This window comes from Peromyscus eremicus, chromosome 10, assembly GCF_949786415.1.
Source record: "Peromyscus eremicus chromosome 10, PerEre_H2_v1, whole genome shotgun sequence".
NCBI classification, from domain to species: Eukaryota; Metazoa; Chordata; class Mammalia; order Rodentia; family Cricetidae; genus Peromyscus; species Peromyscus eremicus.
The window spans coordinates 94,963,721-94,989,964 of record NC_081426.1 but is presented as its reverse complement, the minus strand read 5'-3'; the positions used below and the strand labels follow the sequence as shown (position 1 = coordinate 94,989,964).

Sequence of the window (26,244 nt, the reverse complement as noted above, 5' to 3'; positions counted from 1 at the left end):
ATGTAGCCAAGAAAGGGGCTGTATGTTTTTAATTTGCATTTTATAATGAGATTGAATAATGTCATTTAAAAATCAGCTTTAATGGAGGAATAAACATAAACAAGACTCACAAACTCAGATTATAAGAGTATAATGTACTCTTCCCATTTCAACTACTCTCTGAATGAAAGGGTGGATGTGTACTAGTAAAGGAATTTTAAAGGGATTTTTCATCTTATTTTTAGTCTGAATAAATATGTTTTGTCATTATGTGTGTTTATTTTAGAAACTGGATCTCTATATGTAGCCTAGGCTGGACTTGAACTTGCCATCTTTCTGTTTTTGCCTCCTAAATACTAACATTGCGGTCACATGTCACATGTCTAGTCTTGGCATTTTGGATGGGCAGTTTTTCATTGAAAAGGGTTGTTGTGCATTAAGGAACATGTAACATCCCAGGGTTGTAGCACTAATGTTACAATTAAAAGTCACCCCTATCTTTCTCAAAATATGTCTGACAAGTGTTTGAGTGAGGAAGTCATTCATTTAGATACTAAGAGAAAATTCAGGAAAAATTTTCAAAGTATCAAAATGTTATGTCACACAAGTTTTTAATTTTAGAGGATAAATTAAATATATCAAATTATGTGGTATCCTAGTTAGGGTTTCTCTTGCTGTGATAAAACACCATGACCAAAAGCAACTTGGTGAGGAAAGGACTTATTTGTGGTACATTCCACATCAAGGTCTATCATCAGGAGTCAGGACGGGAACTCAGCAGGACAGGATCCTAGAGGCAGGAGCTGATGCAGAGGCTGTGGAGGGTGCTGCTTACTGGTTTGCTCAGCCTGCTTTCTTATAGAACCTAGAACCACCACAGCCCTGGGATGGCACCACTCAAAATGGGCTAGATTCTTCCACATCAATCACCAATTAAGAAAATGAAACTTGCCGGGCGGTGGTGGCACACGCCTTTAATCCCAGCACTCAGGAGGCAGAGCCAGGCGGATCTCTGTGAGTTCGAGGCCAGCCTGGGCTACCAAGTGAGTTCCAGGAGAGGCGCAAAACTACACAGAGAAACCTTGTCTCGAAAAAACAAAAAACAAAAAAACAAAAAACAAAAAAAAAAAAAAACAAAAAAAAAAGAAAATGCCCTACAGGATTGCCTACAGCCCAGTCTGATGGAGGCATTTTCCCAGCTGAGATTCCCTCCTCTCAGATGACTTTAACTTGTGTCAAGTTGACATAAAACTAGCTAGCATTTATGGAAACCACACTAAATCTTAAGTTTTTAATTCAGTTTAGAAGATTTGACATTAACATTGTCAAAATTATGTTATATTGAAACAAAAGTGATATTTACAGTTATACTCTTGAGAATTTTTTTAATGAAACTTTTTGTTAATATTAAAATTCAGAAGCAGATTTTAGTCCTCTTGGCAAAGAACCATTCAGTGTGAAATGAAGGTTCTGAGGAAAGGGTTGCCCCTGTAATATGGTCTGGTCTTTGCTAATCTCTGTGCTTTGGTTACTGTTCCAGTTTGACACTACAGCTACTGCCGTTATTATGACCCGATTAAGTACAAGAGAGAAGTACATTCAGATGTTAGCTTGTAACGACACCGTAGAAAGCAGGTAACAAAGAACAGTTCACAAAGAAAATTAAACTAATATCACTTGTTGTTTTTTCCTTAATATATGGGAAGGAAGTTTGGTTTGGAGATTTTCTTAGGTTGTTTTCTTGAAATAGTCTAACAATTTAACTATAAAGCATTTGTCATTTTAGGAATTAAATAGATTTATTTAAAGACAACAGAGTTTTATTTGGTGATGGTGCTTGTTATTAATCCTAGCCACTTCTGGAGTCACATGACTGCTCATGCGCTGTCAGCAGTCAGGCAGAATGCTTAGTCACTCCAGGGCCTTATGTCCTACATAATCCATGTGCAGTGTGGTCATGTATGCACACAGCGTAATCATGTAATCTACCGCATGCATGGCGTAGCTACGTAAGCCCATATGCGCATGCTCAAGGTGACCTATAGAAGCAGGCTCTACTCGCTCCCCACTCTCTCTCCCTCTCGCCAGAGGTAGTCGTCCCTGCTCTGCACCTTTCTTTTAGGTAGGCCTACCCACCTCCACCCTTTCCCTCCCTAGTAACAAAATATAGTGGGTTCTGTCGTACCTCCTGTTTTCTTGTACCTGGTAAATAACACGGATAAATAAATAACAGTTGTTAGCACACAACAGTACATATCTTTGTTGTAAAGTCCTTTATTAATTATCACTATCTTATAATTTATGAGTATTAATTTTGTAATTACTCACTTTTAGTAAGAGAAATATTTTCACATTTTAAACTTTTGTTTTATAATGAGAGAATATGACTGTCTGGGATTGTTTTCAGTATGTCATAAGTACTCCTCTTTGGGGAAAATAGGACATTATCTACACTACTATCAGTGTACTGACTTTCTTATACAAAAATGTATCTTCTAGAACTATGAAGTAAGGAGAAATCTCAATTTTTTAAGATGTTAAACTGACTTTTTAAGATTTTCTCTCATATTTTTTAAAATTACTTTTCATGAATTATTAAAGTAGCAACTAATATACTATATATTATTAAAGTTTAGAAAATAAGATTTATGTTCTTGAAATTCACATTAATAACACAGAGTTTTTTCCTCATTAGTTTGCACAGACATCTTATTGAACATTTAAATGCAGAGATAGTACTGCACACCATCACAGATGTGAGCATTGCTCTGGACTGGATCCGATCAACCCTGCTATATATCAGAGCTCTGAAAAACCCATCTCATTATGGTTTGTTACTTTGACCTGGAAATATAGTGTTTTTTTTTTTCAAACTAGTTGGATTTCTATTTATACTATTAAAGAATAGCTTACAGAAACTAATAACAGGAAAAATAGTACCAGTCACCAATGTATTCAGAGGCAATAGTGTACAAAAATGAGAACACACTGTCTGCTCTACACCTAGTCTTTTGATATTTTAATATGAACACTGTTAAAAATAGACTCAATAAAAAAAAACCTTAAGTACCTAAACTAATTTAAAGTAAGTTAAAGCTTTTTTTTTTTTTTTTTTTTTTTGGTTTTTCGAGACAGGGTTTCTCTGTGTAGCTTTGCGCCTTTCCTGGAACTCACTTGGTAGCCCAGGCTGGCCTCGAACTCACAGAGATCCGCCTGCCTCTGCCTCCCGAGTGCTGGGATTAAAGGCGTGCGCCACCACCGCCCGGCTAAGTTAAAGCTTTAAAGTTTGGAATCTTGTTCATGTTATCATTTAGCTGCTCTCTTGTTCTAAATTTGTGGCTGTTCATTTTTCAATTTGTAAGAACACAAAGCAAATAATAAAAGCAAATAAGGTGTAATTTTATTTTCCATTTTTTAATGCAAACAATGTTCTGTTGTATTAGTTTTCCAACAAATTACTTAAAACATAACATCTTGGAACAGCCAACATTTATTCTCTCGTGCAGTCTGTGAAGCCAAGAGTCAGCCAGTAGCTCTGGGTCAGTCTCCTGAGGTGTTGTCAACATGTTGCTGAAGGCTGAAGTTATGTGAAGGCTGCGGCAGGCCTGAGGATTCTCATCCAAGAAGGCTGTCTCATAGAGCTCTTGTTTGGAGGCTCAGTTTGTTCAGTGTGGACTTTCCTACATCTCTCTTCCTGCAGGATGAATAATACAAGAGACTGACTGAATAAAACACTGCATTTCCTTATTTGTAACCATGGTCACACATTATCACTTATTTTAAAAACAAGTTAATAGTCCTGGCCACATGAAGGGGAGAGGAATTAAGGAATTCACTTTTTGGAGGCAAGAGTATCAAAATTGTTATGAACATTTTTTAAAGAGATAAGTTCTTGCTATGTAGCCTGGCAAACGTGAATCACAGAACTCTCCTGCCTTAGCCACTCAACATGTAGAGCTGTGTGCCACTGCCGTCATCTTTGAGTGTATTTTAACTGCTACTATTCTGCTGTTCTGCACTGTTTTTCTAGTTTTCCCTAATATGTCCTGGAAACTTTCTGATTGATTAATTTATAGGCTAGCGTATGAAGTGATGGGCTTACTATGACATTTTCATGCTTTTCTGTCATGTGTTCTTACTTTTCTCCCTTCTACTGCCCTCCCCTACCTCCACAGCCCCCTATGACTGGACCTCTAGGACCCCACAAATGGTCCTCCCTTCTGCTTCATGTCACTGATCCATTACCTTCTCCCATCATTCTTAAAAGTTCTCCTTCTCATAGTCTACTCTCTTCACGCATACACACACTTAAATCTGGATTACATACATGGTATCAAATGCGGTCTTTGTCTTTTTGAGTTTGGCTTATTTCACTTAACATAACGATCTCCAGTTCCATTCATTTTCCTGCAAATGTCATGATTTCATTTTCCTTTATGGCTGGAAAAATCCAGTGCATAGATTACCATGCTTTCTGTATCCATTCGTCTGTCTATATATGTCTGCATATGTGTCTGTGTGAGTGCACATGTATAGGTGGGTAGGGATGAGTGCACCTGTGCTCGTGAGTGGAGGCTGAAGAGGTCAGAGGCCTCCTCTGTCACTCTTTGTACTCCTTTGGGGTAGGGTCTCTAACAACCTGCAGCTCATGCTTTCTCAGCCCAGTCATCTTCCTGTTCCCACCTCCCTTGGAGCTGTGTTCATGAGCATGTATAGGACGCTCAGCTTGTTAGGTAGATACTGGGATCCAAATTCCAGTCTCGTGACTGAACAGCAGGCATTCTTTTTTTTGGTTATTTTGATTTGTTCTTGTTTTGATTTTTGAGACAGAGTTTCTCTGTGTAGCTCTGGGTGTCCTGTAACTCACTCTGTAGACCAGGCTGGCCTTGAACTCTTGCCTCCTGAGTGCTGGGATTAAAGGTGTGTTCCACCACCTCCTGGCCAGCAAGCATTCGTAACTGAAGAGACATCTCTCTAGCCCCTTTGTTTTTTGAGGAACTTCCACACTGACTTGGAAGGTTTGAAAAGTAGCTAATAATATTCTATTTTATCTGCATATTATTTTTATGTTTGTGTATGGAGCATGGGGTTGTGTGTGCACAGGAGTGCAGGTGCCCACAAAGCCCAGAAGAGGGCATCAGATCCCCTGGAGCAAGGGTTCCAGGCCGTTGTGAACTGCTGACGTGAGTGCTGGGAACCAAACCAGACTCTCTGCAAGAGCAGCTGATCTCTTAAGCAGCCCCATGGTCATCTCTCAGCAGTTCAGTTGATGCGTGTTCATCTTAAAAATGATCTGCTGGTGTCAATCATGTGTTTTCACATGTGCAAACCCATTTGCATGCTAAATTCTTAGAAATGAAGTTTCCAGGTCAGAAAGTACATACATCTTAAAATGTAATAGCTGTTGCTAAGTTGCTGCCCTTAATGGCGTACATAGTTGTCAACAGTGGTTGAGTGTACTGCATTCACACAAACCCTGCAGGTATATGCTGTATCTTCTTACCAGTGTCATTTATGTCTTAATTTGCACTTGTTTCTTCTCATGAGTAATTTATTTTTATAGTGAATTTTTTATATTGCATTATCACAGTAAATTGCACAAATCTTAGGTATAAAGGTCAATTAAATATACACATATAGACACAGACACCCACGTATAATCACAATCCAATTTAGTATATAGAATGTTTTCCACAAGTCCCCTTGTGTTTTATTGTATCTTGAACCTGAGGTAAATGGAAGTATTTGTTCTTTTCTTCAGTTTCTCTCCTCCTCCTCCCCCCTCCTCCTCCCCCCTCCTCCTCCCCCCTCCTCCTCTTCCTCCCCCCTCCTCCTCTCCCCTCCTCCTCCCCCCTCCTCCTCCCCCTTCCTCCTCCCCCTCCTCCTCCCCCCTCCTCCTCCCCCTTCCTCCTCCCCCTCCTCCTCCCCCCTCCTCCTCTCCCCTCCTCCTCCCCCTCCTCCTCTCCCCTCCTCTTCTCCCCTCCTCCTCCCCCTCCTCCTCCTCCCCTCCCCCTCCTCCTCCTCCCCCCTCCTCCTCCCCCCTCCTCCTCCTCCCCTCCCCCTCCTCCCCTCCCCTCCTCCTCCTCCCCTCCCCCTCCTCCTCCTCCCCTCCCCCTCCTCCTCCCCCTCCTCCTCCTTTTTTTTTTTTTTTTTTGGTTTTTCGAGACAGGGTTTCTCTGTGTAGCTTTGCGACTTTTCCTGGAACTCATTTGGTAGCCCAGGCTGGCCTCAAACTCACAGAGATCCGCCTGGCTCTGCCTCCCGAGTGCTGGGATTAAAGGCGTGCGCCACCACCGCCCGGCCTTTTTTTTTTTTTTTTTGGTTTTTCGAGACAGGGTTTCTCTGTGTAGCCTTGGCTATCCTGGAACTCACTCTGTAGACCAGGCTGGCCTCGAACTCACAGAGATCACCGCCTCTGCTCCCGAGTGCTGGGATTAAAGGTGTGCGCCACCACTGCCCAGTGTGTCTTCAGTTCCTTTAAATTCATAATATTCATGAGATTGCTTCACAAAATTGAGTTTATTAGTAATAATTTTGTTATTATAGTGTAACCCCAGTTGTATCAATATATCACAGTTTAATCAACTATTTTGTGGATGGAAAAATCGATCATTTACAAATTTTGACCATGTACACCTGCCTCAAGTGCATTTATCCCCACACAAATCCACATGCACATAATTAAAATAATAAAAATAGATCTTTAAAGCTGATTCTACATAGTTTTTGTTGAAATATTGTATTTCTGATTACTTAATACCATTTTAAAAAACAAAATATAGCCAGTTGATATTGAAAAGATTTCAAAATAGTGGTTGTGTTCCATGAATAGTTAAGCCTCTTTGAGCTCATTAAACTGTTATTAATATATATGAAATATAGATGCTCTTCTTTATGTGAAGTTTAAATTGAACCTATAAAGGCTGATTAAATTCACTCTGATTTTTTAAATAAAGTTTCATGACTTCACAGGTTTCGTATCTGGATTGAACAAAGATGGAATCGAAGCAAAATTACAAGGTTAGATGTATTTCATTCTAATATCTGTATATATAGTGTATACATTACAAGGTTAGATGTATTTCATTCTAATATCTGTATATACATTTTGAGAAAAAAATGTCAGTTACTAAAGAAATAAGGATATGTTAATTATATTTAAAAGTTAACTTATCTGGAGAAAAAAATTATTAAAAATTATTTATTTTTCATACACAAAACTTGGCATGTACAGCTTTTCTGTATTTATTGATTAATTCTGTCAGAATATTTGCCCTTATATAATATGTTAACTTGGCTTGTTTGGGTTTTGTTTTTAAAATGACTCTGATCTTTGAAAACATTACTAATAAACACTTTATTTTCCTTTTTAAGCTTAATTTTAATTGAAAATATAATCCTAGATTTATTGTGGGATTCTCATCCTGATCTGTGCAATATTTCCTTTTCAAATTTTAACTTTTTAAGATTTAACTTCAATGTATTTCATTACCTGTATTTAATTATAAAAATTCAATAAGCACTTATTATAATTAAACATTATTATGTTTTCATTGTGTTGAGACTTTCAGTAAAAACAATGAATTTTGAATCTATTAAAAATGTTAATTTTAATTTGTTCTCTGAATATTTTTATGTGGCAAATAAAAATACAGAGATAAGGGTAAAGTAATAAATTGCTTACTTGAAGAATTAATATGTTGCTGGGTGTGGTGGCATATACTTGTAATCTTTTATTCAAGAAGAAGATGCAGGAGGATGATGGTAAGTGTGAGGCTCGCCTGTTCAATAGTGAGTTCCAGACAGACAGGCCTACATAGTGAGACCCTATCTCAAAACAACAAAAAAGAATAAATATGTTATTGAACATGGTGTTAAAATATATTTATAAAATAGTTATATTATTTTCTTGAACCATTTTGTAATTGAAAATTTTAAATAGTACATTAATGATAACGACAAATTGCACATAAGAAATCAGATAGGTAAAATTAGGTTCCTCTGTGCAAATGAGGCAGACGGCCCTAAGCCTCTTGTGAAGCTAAGCAATGGAGCTGTTACACTTTCTCCCTGCTCCAGCCTGCTTCCTCCTTGAAGTGTGTCTTTACTTAAGTTCTGTTGCTTTTCTTGCTCCTACCTACATGGCTCTGTGCACTTCTTTGATCCGGAACAGAAGAACCTGGAACCACTCAGGAGGTGCCCTTTTAATCCTGGTATCAGCCAGTATTTTGTTTTTGTGTTATTATATTTTTGATAAAAGTTTAAAGGAATAGCCAGATGGTGGTGGCACACACCTATAATCCCAGCACTCGGGAGGCAGAGGCAGGGGAATCTTTTCAAGTCCAGCCTGGTCTACAGAGTGAGTTCCAGGATAGCCAAGGCTACATAGAGAAACCCTGTCTTGAAAAACAAACAAAGTTTAAAGGAAAAAACATGTCATAATGGAGAACAGATAGTAAAACAGTTCCTCAGACCTGGAACAAGTCATTCAGCTTCAATTCTTTAGTTTCCTAATGTGTATATGTAAGTAATATTTTCTCATACTTTATTTTATAATTTTAGAAGTAACTAAAGTAATACATATATATCATTTCAAATGTTCCGAGTGCTGAATGGTATTTAGCATATTAATTGAATGTTATATTTCAAGTTTTTTTATGTGTATGGGTGTTGGGTTTTTTTTTACATGTATTTCAAGTATTTTTCTTGCTTTTTAAAAAACTCAGTTCTTCCAGAACAGTTATGCTATAGCACACATCTTTAACATATTTAATAGTAAATCTCTATTTTCATTTCTTCATTATTTTACTAAACTTAAAATGTGTCTTCTGTAATTGAACAGAATTATGTTTGAAGAATCTGAAAGATTTATCATCACTAGACTTGATAAAGATGGATGAAGATGTTTATTTCAAACCAACAGGTATTTTTCCTTATGATGTCACTGAGTTTAATGCTTGCTAAGACTAAAATTTTGTTTTACTAAAATTTAGACCAGTAAAACTAGATTGTGATCTTCGTTTTCAATAGCATATCATCATTTTTAGCTGTAAGGTGTCAGTTCATAGGAGTCCCTTTTGAAACTACAGCTTCTTGACACAAGACCTCACTGATTATGGTAATTCTCGGCAGAGAGTTTGAAGTCTTTAGGCCGGTTATAACTAGTACAAATAACCTTTGCTATTTGAATGCACAACCATGATCATCTGAGTGGCTACTTAGGCTCCTCTATGCAGGAAAGTAACATCACCTTCTGCCCGTGGCAGGTTTGTTGACAGGGGCTGTGAGCTGTGCATAAGCTGGAGTCCTTTGTCCTCCAGGCACAGGAAGGTACCTCTCTGCTTCAGGCAGTGCTTGCCCATGGTGCACTGTGTGAGTTCACTACAGCCTTGATTCTAAAGACACACATACACTTTGCACAGCCCATGATGTCACCCCATGCAACACTTACACACAGCCTTAAAACACCTCAGATCTGAGACTTACATGTTACAAAATGTTTCTATATTTACAAAATTTTATGCTCCTATAAAATACAATTAAATTATGGAAAAGAAATACTTTTAATATTTTAAAAGGGGGAGGCACCAGGGTGTCATGACTTATTCTATGGGAAAGTTACAAGTCCTTGCAATGCTGTTTCTCAGTGTGAAGCACTGAGTACTGCCCAGATGCCATGCTTTCCTGAGCTCCCTCCCTCTTTCCAGTCTCCTTCTCTCTGCCTTTCTCTTTTTTTTCTTAGCTTAGTTTTGTTTAGAAAAAGAATTAAAGAGGGAAAGTGTTTCATATTTTTTAGGATTTAGAATTAGAACTGATTTTTATTTAAATTAATCATTGTAATTAAAAGTATATGAAATTTTTTTTATAAAATTCATAATCTATTGACTTTTGGCATGTATCTTTCTATTATTAATGAACATTTTACATATTTGTGGCCATATTCTAGGATGTGGAGTTTGTGTCATGCTTCATTTATAGTCAGTGTAAAGTTAGAGTTTTGAAACAGTTTACTGCTGAGTCTCAGCCTTGTGTTTTAAACCTTTCCTATTTTTTTCTGGGCCTTTATTGGCTTCTGTGTTCTTGAGTGTCTAATGAGAGGGACCATGAGAATTTCTAATGTAACTTCCCTGCCTACTCTTCGATATTTTACTATCATAAAAAATTCATATTCTCACTATCATTTTTCTGTTTTATTGTTATCATTATCTGAGTCCTTTTGAGACAGGAACTGGAACTCACTCTGTTGACTAGGCCAGCCTAGAGCTTGAAGCAGTCATCCAGCCGGTCCCTTCTGAATGCTGAGATCGCATGCCCACCTTCTTATAGTGTCCCTTGACACCACTGAAACCATCCTTTTTGCTATTAAACACATTTAGTAAATGATCACGTAATATTTTTCTTCCTCAATTATCAGTGAATGCTACCTGACTTTATCTCCTGGACACTGCTGTGTCTGTTCTCCTGATTCTAACAGTGCCGTCTTGACCTTTCTGCTTATGTAGACTTGTGGAGGCTTCAGACTTGGGATCTGTTTCAGTTTATGCTTCGATTCTTTGTAAATACAATTCACCTCACAGATGCATTATGATTACTTTATATAAATTCATTAAGAATTGCAGTTTTGTGTGTTGGCAGCAGCAAAGCTGGACTAGAAAACATGGCTCTGTGCTCCCATGTGTAGCAGCTCAAGGAGTTCTCAGAGACCTCTCTCTGCTCAGGCGAAGCAGTGTTGTTGACTTTTACTACAGAAGAGAATTTCAGGACAACAGTTTTTACATAGGTTTAGACATGACATTAAGGGAAAGAGAAAGGATAATATGCATACGTGGACGTGTGTTTCTCAAAGAGAGTCACACTTAAGTGTCTTTTGTTACTTTGTTGAAAAGATTTTTTTTTTTTTTTTTTTTTGGTTTTGGTTTTTCAAGACAGGATTTCTCTGTGTAGTCTTGACTGTCCTAGAACTCACTCTGTAGATCTGGCTGGCTTCAAACTCAAAGATCCCCCAGCCTCTGCCTCTGCCTCCCTCTGCTGGGATTAAAGGTGTGCACCACCAGAGCTTGTTGAAAAGATTTCTAAGGAACTTTTTTCCTCCTATTTTTCTTCCTTTTTGGTAAGCTAAGTCATAGGGTAGTTTCACAGGTCACAAGAATCAAAGGAATCTTTTGGATTTCAGCCCTACCCAGGTAAGATATTCTATTAGTTCTCTGAGAGTTTATAAATGATAGCTGTATTTCTGTTAGCTGGTTTAGTTGACTTTGGCAGAATGCTATTTCATAATTATTTAGACTGCCATTAATGTAGATAGAAGTTCCTAGCTGCTGTTTCTAACTAGTTCCTTTGGGTTTTTAAATTGTTTTGTTTTGAATGCTGAAATTACAGTTCTTTTTTTATGACTTCTTGTTCCTTCATGTTACTGTCTTGTTTTATCTGCTAGAGTGTATTATTTTATATATAAATTCTATCTGTATATTCTAATAATCTGCTTCATATAGTTTTTGTTTTCTAATTTGTGGTCACAATACTCAGATATTTGGATCATTTTTATCTGTTAGCTTAACAAGGTTTTTTTCCTATTTTAAGAGAGATTAGTTATTTAAAAACAGCTGGTATCTGTAAGAAGCTTGGCAGTCATTCCATTGGGATGGAGATCATCCATGGAGGGAGGAAATAAAAGGAAAGAATGCCAGGAGGGCAAATTTTAGCTTGCATTGTAATCCTAGGCTCAGTTGACCAAAATGATGGGGAGATGAGTTGAGACAAAGTTGTCTATTGGGGCGGTCTCTCACCAGTATGCCTGCTCATGTTAGTACTGTCACTGCACCGCTGGGAGGATCTTATGAAAGTGGGACTTCAGTGTTAACTTCATGGTGATGGATTGATTCGTACAAATGGAACTGTTGGTCAGTAATATTCCATGCCGTAAGACATCTGAGAGGTGCATTCTCACAGCTCCCCTGCCTCTGCCCTGCACACTTTACTTTGAACTCTGGACTTACTACTGTGAGAACGTCTATCCACTGATAACTATATTAGCAGCAAGTTTGCTTTGCACTCCTGTTTACTCCAAAGTCTTTTTCCATTTTGTTTCCATCCTTCGACTTTGGCTCTTTTTTTTTTCATGGTTTCTTCTCTAGTTTATTTTTTTCTTACCTAAGAAGCTTCATTCCAATTAACAAAGCAACAAATATATGTTTTTTTATATTTTGTAGTAGGGAGATACTTTATATTAATTTTTGGACAGATGGTGAAAGGACCATTTTTAAATATATTCCCCAAATAACCTTATTCTTGTCGTCACGTTGGTCTTTCAGAAGTCCCCTTCCTGACATTGCATTACCTGCATTTTCATTTGCGTACTCAGCGGGCTCCTAGGTGGGACAGTGACTCTGAGCTGGTCTAGCTCCTTCTCAATCTCTGTTTGTTAATTCTGTGCATTTTACAATGTCCTCATGCCTGTCACTCTGTTGACATGCCAAAAATACTCCCTCCTTTGAGAAAACCTGTGGTTCATATGTAATACTGACTGTTCCCTTGAGACCAGGTGTGACACTCTGCTCTTCCCAGCTGTTTTCTGTGTCTGTTTGTAAGGACTAGAACTCTTTGAAATACTTTTGGGCAATTAACAATTAGATCCAGTAGGCTCTGAAGGAAATTTTATTCCATCAGTTCCTCATCCCTGCTTCACTCATCCCCCCTCCCAACCTCCCTGCTATTTTATTTTCAAAACAATTTATTTTGAAACTCCAATTTAACTAAAAATATTGCTCAAGCATTGTAAGTGGCCCTGTTGTTTTACAAATCTGATCCACAGTCTGAACTCCTTTGAATAGCCTTAGAAGCTCCTTGCGGCCCTCTAGTTTATTAGTCATCATTTCTTCATTTTAAAAATTAGGCAGCACTTACAAAGTATTAGGTGCTACAACCAAACTTTGAGGCATGTATTTCTGTTTTCCTGATATATTAAGAAATGTACACATGATCTTCTGCCATGTACTAAATGAAGATTCATACTAGGTCAGCTGACTGGAACTCACAGTGATCATCAAGCCATATCCCTTTCTAAAGTAGTCTAAAAATAGTCTTCTTAAATTTTTCTGTTTTGATAAATCAATCTTGATTCTCCCCAAGGTCATAATGGCTTTGTTTCCTCTCTGCCAAGTCATATTAGTCACTACTTAAAACTCATTTTTTTCTATTAGGTCATCCCATACTGACAGTTCTCTTAGGGTTAATTTCTTCCCTTCTTCAGCTTGTATGTAAATATTACTGTTCAGTGGACTTTGTTCTCTAGCTTACCTGTGCTTGCTGACCGTAAGGTCCATAGGTTGTGTTTTCTACGGTTTGTGGGGTGTCTTTGCTCAGGGGTCAGTACAAGCACACAGTGCCCATTAAGTAGATAGTAAGAAAATGCTTGTTTAACTGATTTCTTAAAAAGCATGTTGTATCAGCTAATATGGAAATGTTTATTTTTCCATCTTTTCTAACAGAGGCAGGAAGACTAATGGCTTGGTATTACATTACATTTGAGACAGTGAAGAAATTTTGTACAATCAGTGGAAAAGAAACTTTATCCGATTTAGTAAGTTTTCATTAGAAATTAATAATTATAGAGTAAAAATAATATTGGAGAGACAACGGATTTATATATCTCCTATAATGTAAAATGGAATGAGCAGAAAGGAAAATCATTTTAATGGTTATGTCTCCCTTTGATCATGAGATAGGGAATATAACTCCAAGGAATACATTATATTTTCATTTGTGTTTCTTATCAAAGCTAAAAAAATTTATATACAAATAGATATGGCTACTATTTTACAACTTACAATTTACTTGGTAATGATGCTTACCTCAGGAGTGCCTCCAAATATAATATGTGAGAAGGATTCCAAGAGATTATAGCATGATACATTAGCAAAGTGTGCATGAATGCATGACTGAGTCATAACATGACAGCATGTTGCTGCAGTGCCCTATGTCTGCACTCCTTCCCTAAATCATTTGCCTAAGCACAGCAATAACAGTGGAAATAGAATGGTATTGTGATGGCCCAGGAAAAAGAACTGATTCTGGAGAAAGAGAGACCAATAAATAGATTATGCTTAAAAAGCAATGGCAGGAACAGTTTTGCAGCTACATAATGAACGGACCACAGGCGTTCTGCTGGGACCTAAGAACTGCATTGGCCTTTGCCTGCCTTGCTGGAGACAGGACTATAAAAGAGAGATTGGTAGAAAAAGATATTTATTCTCAATTTTAAACCATGCACTTCTATTTTAATTATCAATTAATTACCACAATAAGGTTATTATATTAAAGACTGCACAGTAAAAATTCTGGTTATTGTTAAGGAGTCATGTGAGCAAACTTGGTTTGTATTTCCGTGTAAATACTATTCTTCTCTAAGAAGAAGTCAAGATTAACAAATATTCATGTCAGCCCCATCTGGCTGAGTTTATTGTGTGAGAGATTTAGAACACTTAGTTCTATCTCCCAGCACTAGTCTACAAATCCAAATTTCTTAGTATTTAAAGCATCTTTCCTTTACTAAATTATTGGGATGGTGATTTGTAAATTACAGAAGGATGAAGAGCAGCAGTAACAGTTAATAAGAAGATCAGCATGCACTGAGCGCCTCTCACTGCACTAAATGGAACATTTGACCTTGTTCATTGTTACAGTCTTACTGATATTACCCTAACGGCTGATCACATTGTATCTCACAATGTCTAGCATATAGAAACGTCTAAGGATTTGTCAGTGATCATATATTTAAAGAAGTGTATAAAGCCGTCTTTAAATTCTGCTTTGCTAACAAATAAAACCAGAGTGCCCCTGGGCAGCATGAAAAATAAGTAAATTCAGAGAAAGGGGGTAAGAAAAAAGTTTAAAATGCAATTTGTTAAATTAATAAATGCTTAAATTTTATAGATTTCAATGATAGCCAGCTGCAATGAGTTTCTAGATGTGCAGCTGAGGATAAATGAAAAGAGAGCATTGAATGCTTTAAACAAAGACCCAAACCGGATAACAATCAGGTATAGAAATTATATTTACTTTCTATAACTTCAGGGTTATATTTAGTTAAATAATAAAACACTTCCATGTGTTTTATTTACAGATTTCCAATGGATGGGAAAATTAAAACAAGAGAAATGAAAGTGAACTGGTAATGAAAATTTATTTTTTAATGTCCTAAAATACTGCGTATACATTCATGATTCATATGTATGAGGGTTCCCCCCTTTTATGAGACAGAAATCTCCATAAATAGTTCCAGCTGGTGTCAGAACTCAGTTTACTACCATAGTCTCCTGTGTGCCAGGACTGCTGATGTGAGTCACCATGCCCGTTTCTTCTTCAGTTTTAAAATATATTTTTTTCTTTAATTTAAAAATAATGTCTTTATAGAAAAATAAGGAATCAGAATTTATATGTGAAATTAATTTCCAAGAACTTCCAGACTTTAGATAAAATAAATTGTGAGTCTGGGGATGTAACTCAGTGGTAGAGTGCTTGCCTTGGTATGCACAGGGCCCTGCCTTCAGTCCCACTACTATGGAAGGGAAGGAGAAAGGAGAGAAAAGAAGGGGAGGAAAGGCAGAGATGTAAAGAAAGAGATGAAAGAAAATTTTTAATTAGACAAGTCACTTGTTGACAGTATATTCTGTGGAGGCAAAGTAGACGATAGGAATACAATGTGCTTATGCTTCTAAGTCAGCATGAACGAAACATGCGTGGGAACAATTGGCATCGTTAAAACATAACTGATAAGCACTGACTCAATAGTCGTGGAATTCTAGGAGAGAAAAGTAGTGAAAAAAAAACCCACAAACAAACCCCAAGTGCATGAATGCACGTGTGAGTGGACAACCATTCTGTCAGGAGTGGGGAGTTTATATAGAAGAACTGCTGGGTTTATAAACTAAAGTAGACTGTGACCTCTGACTTTTGCTCCATTTGTAATTGCAAATGCAAAGATTTACTTTTCTGATATGAAAAGTGATTTCTTGGATATTTAGGCCTTGATACTTAGGTCTTTTGATTTAAATGACGTGATTCAAGGTAAAAAGTTTTTTGTTTGTTTTCTTTTGTTTTTGTTTTGAGACTGAGTCCCTCCCTCCATGTAGCCTTGGCTGTCCTGGAACTTGCTATTTAGACCAGGCTGGCCTCGTACCTACAGAGAGCTGCCTGCCTCAGCCTCCCAAGTGCTAGAATAAAAGGTGTGTGCCACCATGCCTGGCCAGTAAAATGACTTTTTTAACTTAGCTCAGTGAAGCCAGTTAACCCAGGAATTTTTTTTCTTCTTTAGCTAGAGGAAGTTATTCTTTCTTTAGGATATTTTTCAATTTTATCTCCTAGATATTCATAAAAACAGTCTTCACACTGCAATTCTTCACACAGATCTATGGCTTGCAGCAGAAGTTAATAGGGTTTATTAACTATATTTCTGCAGCAATTCAAACAGCTTTGGAGACCTTAGAAATCATATGGCCCAATCTTGTTATTGCACAAATGAAATGACATTCTGATAAGCAATGGCTTGGCCAAGTATGTTGCTATGTGGGAAACTAAGCTACAACTAGAACTCTTAACTTGTGTTTTGTTCCCAGTATACTCTCTTGTATCAATTACTAAGTCAAATCAAGATTTTTTCACAGATATCTGTAGAATACTTTGTTTGTGTTTGAAGTGCTTACCAACCCTGCCTTAAGTTAGATAATATGTTATTTTTCAGGTTGGGAAAGGGAAGTCAAAAGTGACCTGCAACAATAATTAAATAAACAGACTCTCAGTACCATACAGACCAAAGGGGAGAGAAATTCTAAGGAATACTTCAGTCAGTCATGCCAAGTCCTGTGTGATAGTGATCTTTAAAAGGAAATAATGAAGTATGTTTTCCCCAGTCTTATTCAGGCGCAGCTGGGATGCATTCCTATCCAAGATTTTGCTTTGACACAAGATACCTCGAAAATTTTCAAAAATGGCTCACGAATTGCAAGATGTATGTTAAATCATTAATGGATCTTCATTTTTTTTTCCAGTAAATTAATATAGTATGTTTAATATTGGGAACTTTTTTTTTTTAGGGTTGTCAGATTTTGTGGCTTCCCAGGAAAAGAAGTTTGTTGTGCTTTTAAACAGTGTGATTTTAGCTAAATGTTTTAAGTGTAAACTCTGGGAAAACTCTCGGCATGTATCCAAACAGTTGGATAAAATTGGTAGGTACTCAAGACAGACAAGTCATTTGTCATTGTCTGCAATTTCTTTTATATTTTACTATTAATAATATTATTTTATGATGATTATGTACTTTTAAGGAAAATATGCCTTTGTAGAGTATTATGCTTATATTTGAAAACCAGAGTTTTATTTGTTCTTGCTTAAATAATTACCAATAAGAGATGGTGAGATGGTTCTGTGGGTAAAGCTGCTTGCTGCCTAGCCTGATGACCTGAGTTCAGTCCTTCAGACCCACATGGTGCAAAAAGAGAACCTGCTCCTCTCACCTCCACCTGTGTGTTTCACACACACAAGTAAATAAATGAATGCAAAACAATCAGTTATTATAAACCAACTGAATAATTAAATCAAATGCAAAAATACATGAGAAATCTAATTTTAAAGTTCTCATTTTGAAATTTGTTCTTTAATTGACTTTGTTTTAGTAATTATGTAACTATGTAATATCTATTACTTCTGTGATCAATAATTTACTGTGTCATTAGTGACAAGATATAAAACTTTCAAGATCAGTTATATCCTGATTATTTCTGTTTTCAATAATAGCAGGATATCAGTGCCCATTTTATTGTTTCTGCAGACAGAAGGTTGTTCCTGACTTTCTGTTAGGACCCAGTGTAGGGTACACTTTAAAATACTACAGCATGCCAGTCATAAAAACTGGATCAGACTGAAGAATTCTGGTGTTTTTCCAGTTTCTTACGTTGACTTTGTTACCCTACTTCCTAAATAAGTAATATTATAAAAAGAGCTATTATCCCAAGATTGACAGCCCCTCATTAGTTTCATGACTTTATATGTGTCTTGGGAAAATTAAAAGGTATATAATGGAATCTGGGTGTGGTAGTACACTCCTATAATCCCAGCACTCAGGATACAGAGGCCAAAGAATCAGGAGTTCAAGGACAGCATTGATTATGTAGTAAGTTTAAGGACAGCCTGGACTATTAATACATGAGACCCTGTCTCAAAACCAACCAAAGAGCTGGGCATTGTGGTGAATGCCTTTAATCCTCCTTGGCAGAGACAGGCAGTTTTCTGAGTTTGAGGCCGTCCTGATTTAGGAGGGAGTTCCAGGACAGCCAGGGCCATACAGAGTAACCTTATCTAGAAAAGCATAGATACCCCACCCCCAAAAAAACCCTAACTGATGGGCATTGAAGAAACTCCATATGGAGTTTGTTTTCTTTATGGCAAAAGCTAGCCATGTGGGCAAAGAAACTGCCCTTGCCTCAATTGCTGATGGTTACCATCCAAACTGGACCAGCAGGACACAAGAAAGGCAACTGCCAAACTTTGCCAAGACAAGGTAGGACAGTCCGTCAAAATTCCTTGCTTCACAGGAAAGTCTGTCAGACATTCTAGGCCTATAGGCCAGAGTTGAATGACCCAACATTGCAGAGGAACTTTGGGTGACTGTCCAGGCAGCCTGATGTCCCTGTCATTAGGTAACATTCCACTCTTCTGGGGTCTTTGATGGAGTTGAAGTCTAAATAGTTACAGTTTTCCTTAGTTATAGGAGAAAGTAAATTTGATACAAAACTTGAGACTCTCCAAGATAAGGTAGATAATGAAGTATTTTCTCTAATTTTGCCAAATGCAAATGAATTAGATAGTGTTACTGTACTGAACGACAACCCCAACACCTCATCCTGTTGTTTTGTTTCAATAGGATCTGGCTATATAGTTCAGTCTACTTTGGGGAATTTGTGATCCTTCTGGCTCAGTCTCCTGAGGGTTGGAATTACAAGCCTTCACTATCACAAAGCTTTTTTAAAAAAATAATATTTTCTATATATTTTGTGTGTGTGTGTGTGTGTGTGTGCGCCTGTGCCTGCATACCCACAGATTACAGAAGAGAGTGCCAGATACCTTAGAACTGGAGTTACAGGCAGTTATGAGCTGTCCAACATGAGTGCTGGAAAACAAACTCAGGTCTTCTGGAAGAGCAGTACGCTCTCTTAACCACTGAACCATCCCTCTAACCACAGCTTTGTTGTTTGAATAAAGATCTCCAGCGGATCTTTTTAGTCCCACTGTTTTTTTGTTTTTTGTTTTTTGAAACAAGGTCTTACTATAAAGCTCTAGCTGATATGTGCCTCACTACATAGACCAGGCTGGCCTCTAACTCACAGAAACCTGCCTGCCTCTGCCTCTTCAGTGCTGGGGTTAAAAGTGTGTGCCACCAAGCTCTGCAAGTCCTACTTTCTAATCTCTATGAAATTCGAAGTCAGTGAGGGTGACAGAAACTGGGATAGTGGTGGGATTGGCTGGTGAAAGCAAGATAAAAACAGTAGAAATTCCTCTTGGAAAGGTTCAGTGCATTAGCTACTTATCTCATTGCTGTGTCCAAATAATCGAGGATAACAGTTTAAGAAAGGAAGAGAGCCGGGCGGTGGTGGCGCACGCCTTTAATCCCAGCACTCGGGAGGCAGAGCCAGGCGGATCTCTGTGAGTTCGAGGCCAGCCTGGGCTACCAAGTGAGTCCCAGGAAAGGCGCAAAGCTACACAGAGAAACCCTGTCTCGAAAAACCCAAAAAAAAAAAAAAAAAAAAAAGAAAGGAAGAGTTTGTTTTGGCTCATGGTTTGATGGGATGAACTCCACAAAGGGGCAAGGCATGGCAGCAGGAGTGTGGTGTGGCTGCTCACCTGCATCTCAGTCAGGAGACGGGGGAATGCTGGTTCCTAGCTTGCTTTTTCCTTTTTTATTTGGTTAGGACCCTGGCCTGTGTGACAGTACCACTGCTTTCAGAGTGGGGCTTCCTTCTTCAGCTAAACCTCTCTGGAATTATTCTCATGGACACGCCCATAGATGTGTTTCCTGGGTGGTTTTTTATTTTATTTTTGTGTTCAGGGTGTTTTGCCCACTGGAGGCCAGAAGAGGGTGCTGGGTCCCCTGGGAGCAGCCACGCAGGTGCTGAGGCTTGAACCCTCGGAAGAGCCGTTGCTGCAGCTCCTCCTGGTGACTCCTAATCTAGTCAATAACAGTGAAGATTACTGTCACACTGAAGGCCTAGCAAACTAAATGTCTCAGTCACCGATAAAGGCAGGCACTCTAAACAGGGAAAGGAGGTTCCGTACAACATTTATAAAATGGCGTTTTACAGACCAATTAGTTAAATGACATCTAATAAGCTTTGTTCTGCTTCAGTTACTCTTCTTGCCTTCTAGAGTGCTGTTAGTTTGAGTGTCTGTTGGATTCTGTCTTTCCAGATTTATGAAGCAGCAGTCTGCTTTCACACATGACTCAGTACCGCTGAACATAAAAGAGGAAGTAGTTCTAAAAACCAAACTTGAGATAAACAAGGAATATGAAGGAGCTGTTCATACTAGAAAGTGTGCCTGAAAGAGTTAGAGTAAGGAATGAGATGTCTCACACCTTCATCAGTAATGCGTGTTTTAGATAAGGAGGCCTTGTTTGGAATCACACAATTCTTAAAGTACCCTCTAAACAGGATTTGCATAAATTTATCATAAAACATATGAATTTAAAATGATAGATTCTGAAAGTGTAAACAAATAGAGTAGTCCAAAAGTAAAATGAACTTGATGTATTTAAGGAACAAAATAAAAGCGAACATGACTGAGTCCTCAGTCAGAGGAGAGGGCAAGAAATTAGATGGAAGCTGTTAGGCTAGGTCAAGTCAGACAGCTAGGAGAATTCAGCCACAGAAACAATGTTGACACTTCATCCAGATGCATCTGAAGTTCTAGGCAGAGACATAAACTGTTACTATGTAGGCTAGGTACAGAAACAGTGAGCTTTATTTTTAAGACAGAAATGCTCAGCGCGTTATAGCTTCATGAACATTCCTATCTTGAATTATGTCACCTTTGTTTACAATTCAGGTATGAGTATGTTTTCCTGTTGATGTTTGCCATGTAAAGAAATGAATATTAAGGAGTTGTAAATACTAGAGGTTGTCTTTAAAAAAATTACACTTATTTATTTGTATATGTGATTGTGAGTGTTTACACACACGCCACACTGCGTATTTGGAGGTCAGAGGACAACTTGATGGAGTTGGTTCTCTCCTACTGTGTGGGTCCCAGGCGTCAAACTGAAGTCGTCAGGCTTGGCAGTGAGCCCCTTTCACCACCAAGGTGACTGTGTCTTAAGAATGAGTGTGAGAATTTCCCAAGAACAGCTGAAAATTTGGGTAAGGAAATAGGTGTGTCATACTTTACATGAGTCATTATATAGACCAGGAAGACTGTGTTTCTTTTAATATATATGTATGTATTAGAAGTCTGAATCTCAAAAATAAACTAGTTAGTTTTATGTTCCTATAACAAGACATTGGAAGCTGGGGGCTTTTAAAGGAAAGTAGTAATTTATCTTGCATTTCTGGACATTCAAGAGTGTGGCATTGCCATCCAGTTCTCACTAGTGAGGGTCTTGTGGTGGGTGGCATCAAAATGGCAGGATGTTCATGTGGACAAGGTACATGGAAAGACAGGAATCAAAAGGCTGGGGGAGATGCCTGGGTTTTTCTTTATGAAATAACCCATTTTTTTTTAATCTGCTCACTTTGTTTGGCCCCAAGCAGTTCCAAAACATTAGCATTAATCCATTTAGGAGGGTAGAACCCCCAGTGACCTGATTACCTTCCAGTAGGACCTACTTCTAAATCTTCCACTTGCTTATCCCTGCCACACTGAGGGAAAAGAACTTGAGCACACAGTCCTTTGGAGGACACACTCAACAGTACACAAACTGTAGCGTTAGATGTTTGACTGACTGTTTTAAGGGTTAATTAACGATGGATTGTTGCGGCCCTCAGGATTGGCACTAGGGTCTTACATGTGCTCTACCACCAAGTGCGTACCCAGCTAAAAGGGTTTTTATTAGTGTAGTTGCTTACGTTTTGATTCCATCTAAAATGGCTTAAAATTACTCTTTGGTTAATTTTCCACAGGCATATCATTGTCAAATACCATGGTAAATGCAGGTTTGACTTCTTTTAAAAAAATAGAAGAAGCAAATGCAAGAGAAATTGAACTGGTATGTAGTATTCTCTGTCCCCAATGTTACTGAATTCTATTTGAATTCCAAACCCCACTGTGTATGTCTTCATTTCTATTAAAACTGTTTGGATGTGGGAGGTAGCTCTGTTGGTAAAGTCCATGTCACACAAGCCTGTGACCCAAGTTCAGAGCTCAGCACCACATCAGAAACTGGACCTAGAAGCACACACCTATAACCCAGCACTTCGGAGGTGAGCGCAGGAAGATACATGACTTGCAGGTCATGTATTCTAGAGGAGTCAGTGGGCACCAGGTACGGTGAGGACCCCGTCTCCTGAAGACAAAGGTGGTGAGCAGTGGAGGAAGACAGCCAGTGGTGACAGTCAAAAGTATTTCAACTACAGATGCTTGGAGTGACAAACCTAATGAAATCTATAGATTCTAAGAAGTATTTCAATGAGAGTTTTGTAAGTGTTGTGTAAGTGTATAATGGTAAAAATATATTTAGATTTTAAGCAGACATCCACCTTTCGGAACCCAGATAAAAGAAGCTGTGATGTATCTACCAAAGTATGAACTTGAAGTGGAGCAGGTGAGTATTCTCTTTCTTTTTCTTTTTTTTCTTTCCTTCTTTCTTTTTTTTTTTTCCAGAGCTGAGGAGCGAACCCAGGGCCTTGCATTTTCTAGGCATACGCTCTACCACTGAGCTAAATCCCCAGACCCCTCTCTTTCTTAAATAATCTGTCCTTTTAAAAGTAAAGCTTTCCATGACTACAACTGAAGCCGAGAATGATGAACAGTAAAATTATTTTAAAGCATTTCATACTTATTCTTTTTTTTAAGATTGCAAGATATAGTGATACCAAGGCAGAAATACTGGTGACCATTATATTAAGGAACTTTGAACAGCTGCAGACTAAAAGAACAGCACCAGACTCTCACTATGCTACCTTAATCATAGGTGATGCAGATAATCAAGTCGTTTTTAAGCACAAAATTATGTGAGTAATTATGAAATACCTATTTGATTTTATTTTTAAGTGTTTTGTGCATGAAAATTTTACTATAAGATACAATAATTAGATCACCACATAATCAATTAAATTACAGTTCCCTGGTGTAATAATGGGGCAAATTTTCCACTTGTCTGTTAAGGAGGGGTGATTCTAACTCTGGGTGTGTTGCTTTAGGTCATTCTATTTAGAACTAGATGGAAATAGTATAAAATCTGTCACCATTAAGAAACTTTGAACAGCTGCAAACTAAAAGATCAGCACCAGACTTGTAACAAGAGAACAGATGGCCTCTGGGGTCTTCCGATTTTTCTGTTTTTCTTCTTTTATGGCCTTACTACTCTTTGAATACAGTACTTTTTGAATACAGTACTCAATTCAGATTATACCCTCTATCTCCAAATTCTATCTCTAAATTAACATGTAAACAGTTACTGTAACTCCTTTGTAGGATACTGGCAGTCAGATCAACCATATAAGGAAGATATGTCTGTTCTCTAAAGTGCCTTTTATAAGTTTTACTTCAGTGTTTTCTAGATATTATTATTTTTTCCTCACAATGCCATAAGTAAACTTTCAAGATACTAGTTTCTGTGATTGCTAGTTCTTTTTCAGTACTTAATACTCAAAATACTGAGTTACTTAATATTTGTATAAGATAGGTGCTACCATAATGTACATTTTGTAGAGGAAGAAATTGAAATAGGTCTTAGTCACATATGCCAACATCATGTAGCTAATTGATAACAAAGGCTACATTGACCCTAACATCCTCAGGCCAGAGCCTGCATTCACTCTATTAATACAGTTTAGGAATGGCAGAGACTCTACAGCTGGAATCTGCTAATTGTCAGGATACAGGTGGATACAGGGAGATTTCTAAAGGAGCCGCAGCACCAGGATGCTCTTCTCACAGTCACTGCTCTCCTACAGCTAGCCCCGGCACACTTAGCGAGACACACCATTGTGCAAATCCATATTCCTGGGACTATGAGAATGAAATACGCTCAGTGATTTTTTTCTTGTCTGTGTCAGCACTGGACACAAACTCTTTCACACTCAATTTAAAAGATTGTTGAAGTTGTTTCTCACAAAGAAACAGAACTTGTGCAAACCACATTAAAGTGGTATTGATTCAGAAACAACTCATGTCTTATTAATAATAACTGTATATTTCTGTTTGACTTCAAGTGAGTGAGTGCAGCTTGGGATCAACTACTGCTAAAATAATTAGCTCCATGTTGTGTGTGGTAGCATATGCCATAATCTCAGCGCCTCAATCAGGTGACGGCAAGAGGACCAGTAGTTCCAGTTATTCGTAGTTACAAAGTAGGTTTGAGAAGCAAACAACAAATAGAAAATCTCCATGCACACTTCATTCTTTCTCCTCACAATCTGGTGAAGCAGTTTTCAGTATTGTTTGCTACTATTGAAGACCTATCTTAAGAAAAACTCATCCTTGAAATCAATGTGTTAGTTCATTTAGGGTTTGGATCATGTTAAATTATACATTACTGTTTTTCAGGGATTCTGTTTTGTTAAAAAGTGGAAATTGGGCTAAAAAAATTGATGTGAAGAGACCTCTTACATCTGAAGATCTTAGCATAAATCTAATTAGTTCTGATTATGGTAAGTTAGTTGAAGTAATGAAGATATCAGTACAAAAATGTGACAGCATTTAAAAATTATTTCCTTTATGCTAGCTGGTACAGAAAAATAATAAAAATAATATATTTATATGAGTAAACATTAAGGAAAATTTCATATATTTAGATAACATAATTCAATTTTGTTCACTAATAGACTTCTGTTTTCTAAGATAGTTAAATTTTAATTATAGAATTAAAAAATATTAAGATAGATATACACATTTTCATTTGTCATTATTTTAATCTTTTCAAAAATATTTGAATTTCCCATACTTCTTAGCTCTAGTGCTATAATAAGATATATAAAATGAAATAAATAGCCTCATGTAAAGACTGAATATGATTTTAATAAGTATTTGCATACATATTTTTCTCTTTCCAGTTGGTCTTGATATTCAGCAGAAATTTACAGTCTTTTATTTAGGACCCAGGAGGTTTGTAAATCAAACAGTTATGCAAGGAAGATTAGAAACAGATATTTCTCATTCTAAACTCTCAGATAGAGCTACTATAGCAGGATCCAGTAAAGGTAAATAGCACTATTAATTTCTGCTTTCTATAAAAACGTCAATATGGCCTAGGAGGAGTGTTACTACAGGATGACTTCACTCAAATTGTTGGTCTCTGGAATTAAATATTTAGGTTTCATTTAATAATAACATATTATACTAATAATATGTAGTAGGAATTATCTCTGATGCTTAATATGTTTTAAGTTGGTATATTAGTTGGGCAACAAATTATTTGATTGGTTTTTACATGCATTATTCCTTTTCATATATACTTCACTTTTAGGACCATTCTCTGGGAAGGATGGTGATGTGTGGGAATCCACATTCTTGATGAAGCAGACCAGAGTGAAAGTGGATCTAACTTTTTATTGTGATTAATTTTAAACATACACAGAAATGTGTAAAGAATTCCTAGATACTCACTAGCCACCTTAAACAAGAATCAACTCATAGCTTTTACTGTGTCCCCAATACCTTGTTTTAGTTTTCTCTTTTTATAATCTGAAACAAATACCAACTAGCACACCATTCCAATGTAAATGTTTCATTGTAAGCTTGTAAATGGCAAAGTTTTTAAGGCTATATTTTATACATAAAAATTAATGCCATCCATTACTTAGTCAGTGTTCAAATTACTGTCTCATACCCATATAAGGAATATACTACCTTGATATTACCTAGATGTACCACGTTGTCTCCTGAATCCTTTTGGCTTGCCTCTAGTCATTTCAACAGTTCTCATATTGTGCCACAATAGGGGTTGCTATTTGAATCACAGGAAGTTTGTAGTGAAACTTGTTGCTGTATGCCAGTGGACAGAACTAAGCTAACACCGGGACTGCTGGCAAACCATCACAATTATTACTTCAGTCTAGTGTT

The 26,244-nt window shown here is 37.4% G+C and overlaps 1 protein-coding gene and 1 long non-coding RNA gene across 5 annotated transcripts in view; one reads left to right on the top strand and one right to left on the bottom strand.

Moving 5' to 3' along the window:
- The window catches only part of Hfm1 (helicase for meiosis 1), an 88,693-nt gene that overhangs the window by 35,728 nt on the left and 26,721 nt on the right, over positions 1-26,244 (top strand). For all 4 annotated transcript variants that reach the window (XM_059274897.1, XM_059274895.1, XM_059274894.1 and 1 more), the window contains 14 exons: positions 1,520-1,614; positions 2,675-2,808; positions 6,952-6,999; positions 8,822-8,902; positions 13,467-13,558; positions 14,911-15,017; positions 15,101-15,148; positions 16,887-16,984; positions 17,070-17,201; positions 22,143-22,228; positions 22,700-22,783; positions 23,035-23,192; positions 24,730-24,833; positions 25,236-25,382. In XM_059274897.1, the coding sequence (XP_059130880.1) occupies positions 1,520-1,614; positions 2,675-2,808; positions 6,952-6,999; positions 8,822-8,902; positions 13,467-13,558; positions 14,911-15,017; positions 15,101-15,148; positions 16,887-16,984; positions 17,070-17,201; positions 22,143-22,228; positions 22,700-22,783; positions 23,035-23,192; positions 24,730-24,833; positions 25,236-25,382 (1,414 nt within the window). The remainder of the gene's footprint in view (positions 1-1,519; positions 1,615-2,674; positions 2,809-6,951; positions 7,000-8,821; positions 8,903-13,466; positions 13,559-14,910; positions 15,018-15,100; positions 15,149-16,886; positions 16,985-17,069; positions 17,202-22,142; positions 22,229-22,699; positions 22,784-23,034; positions 23,193-24,729; positions 24,834-25,235; positions 25,383-26,244) is intronic.
- The window catches only part of LOC131920508 (uncharacterized), a 33,971-nt gene continuing 11,084 nt past the window's right edge, over positions 3,358-26,244 (bottom strand). Inside the window, exon 2 of the long non-coding RNA XR_009381663.1 lies at positions 3,358-3,673. This is a non-coding gene — a long non-coding RNA (uncharacterized LOC131920508). The remainder of the gene's footprint in view (positions 3,674-26,244) is intronic.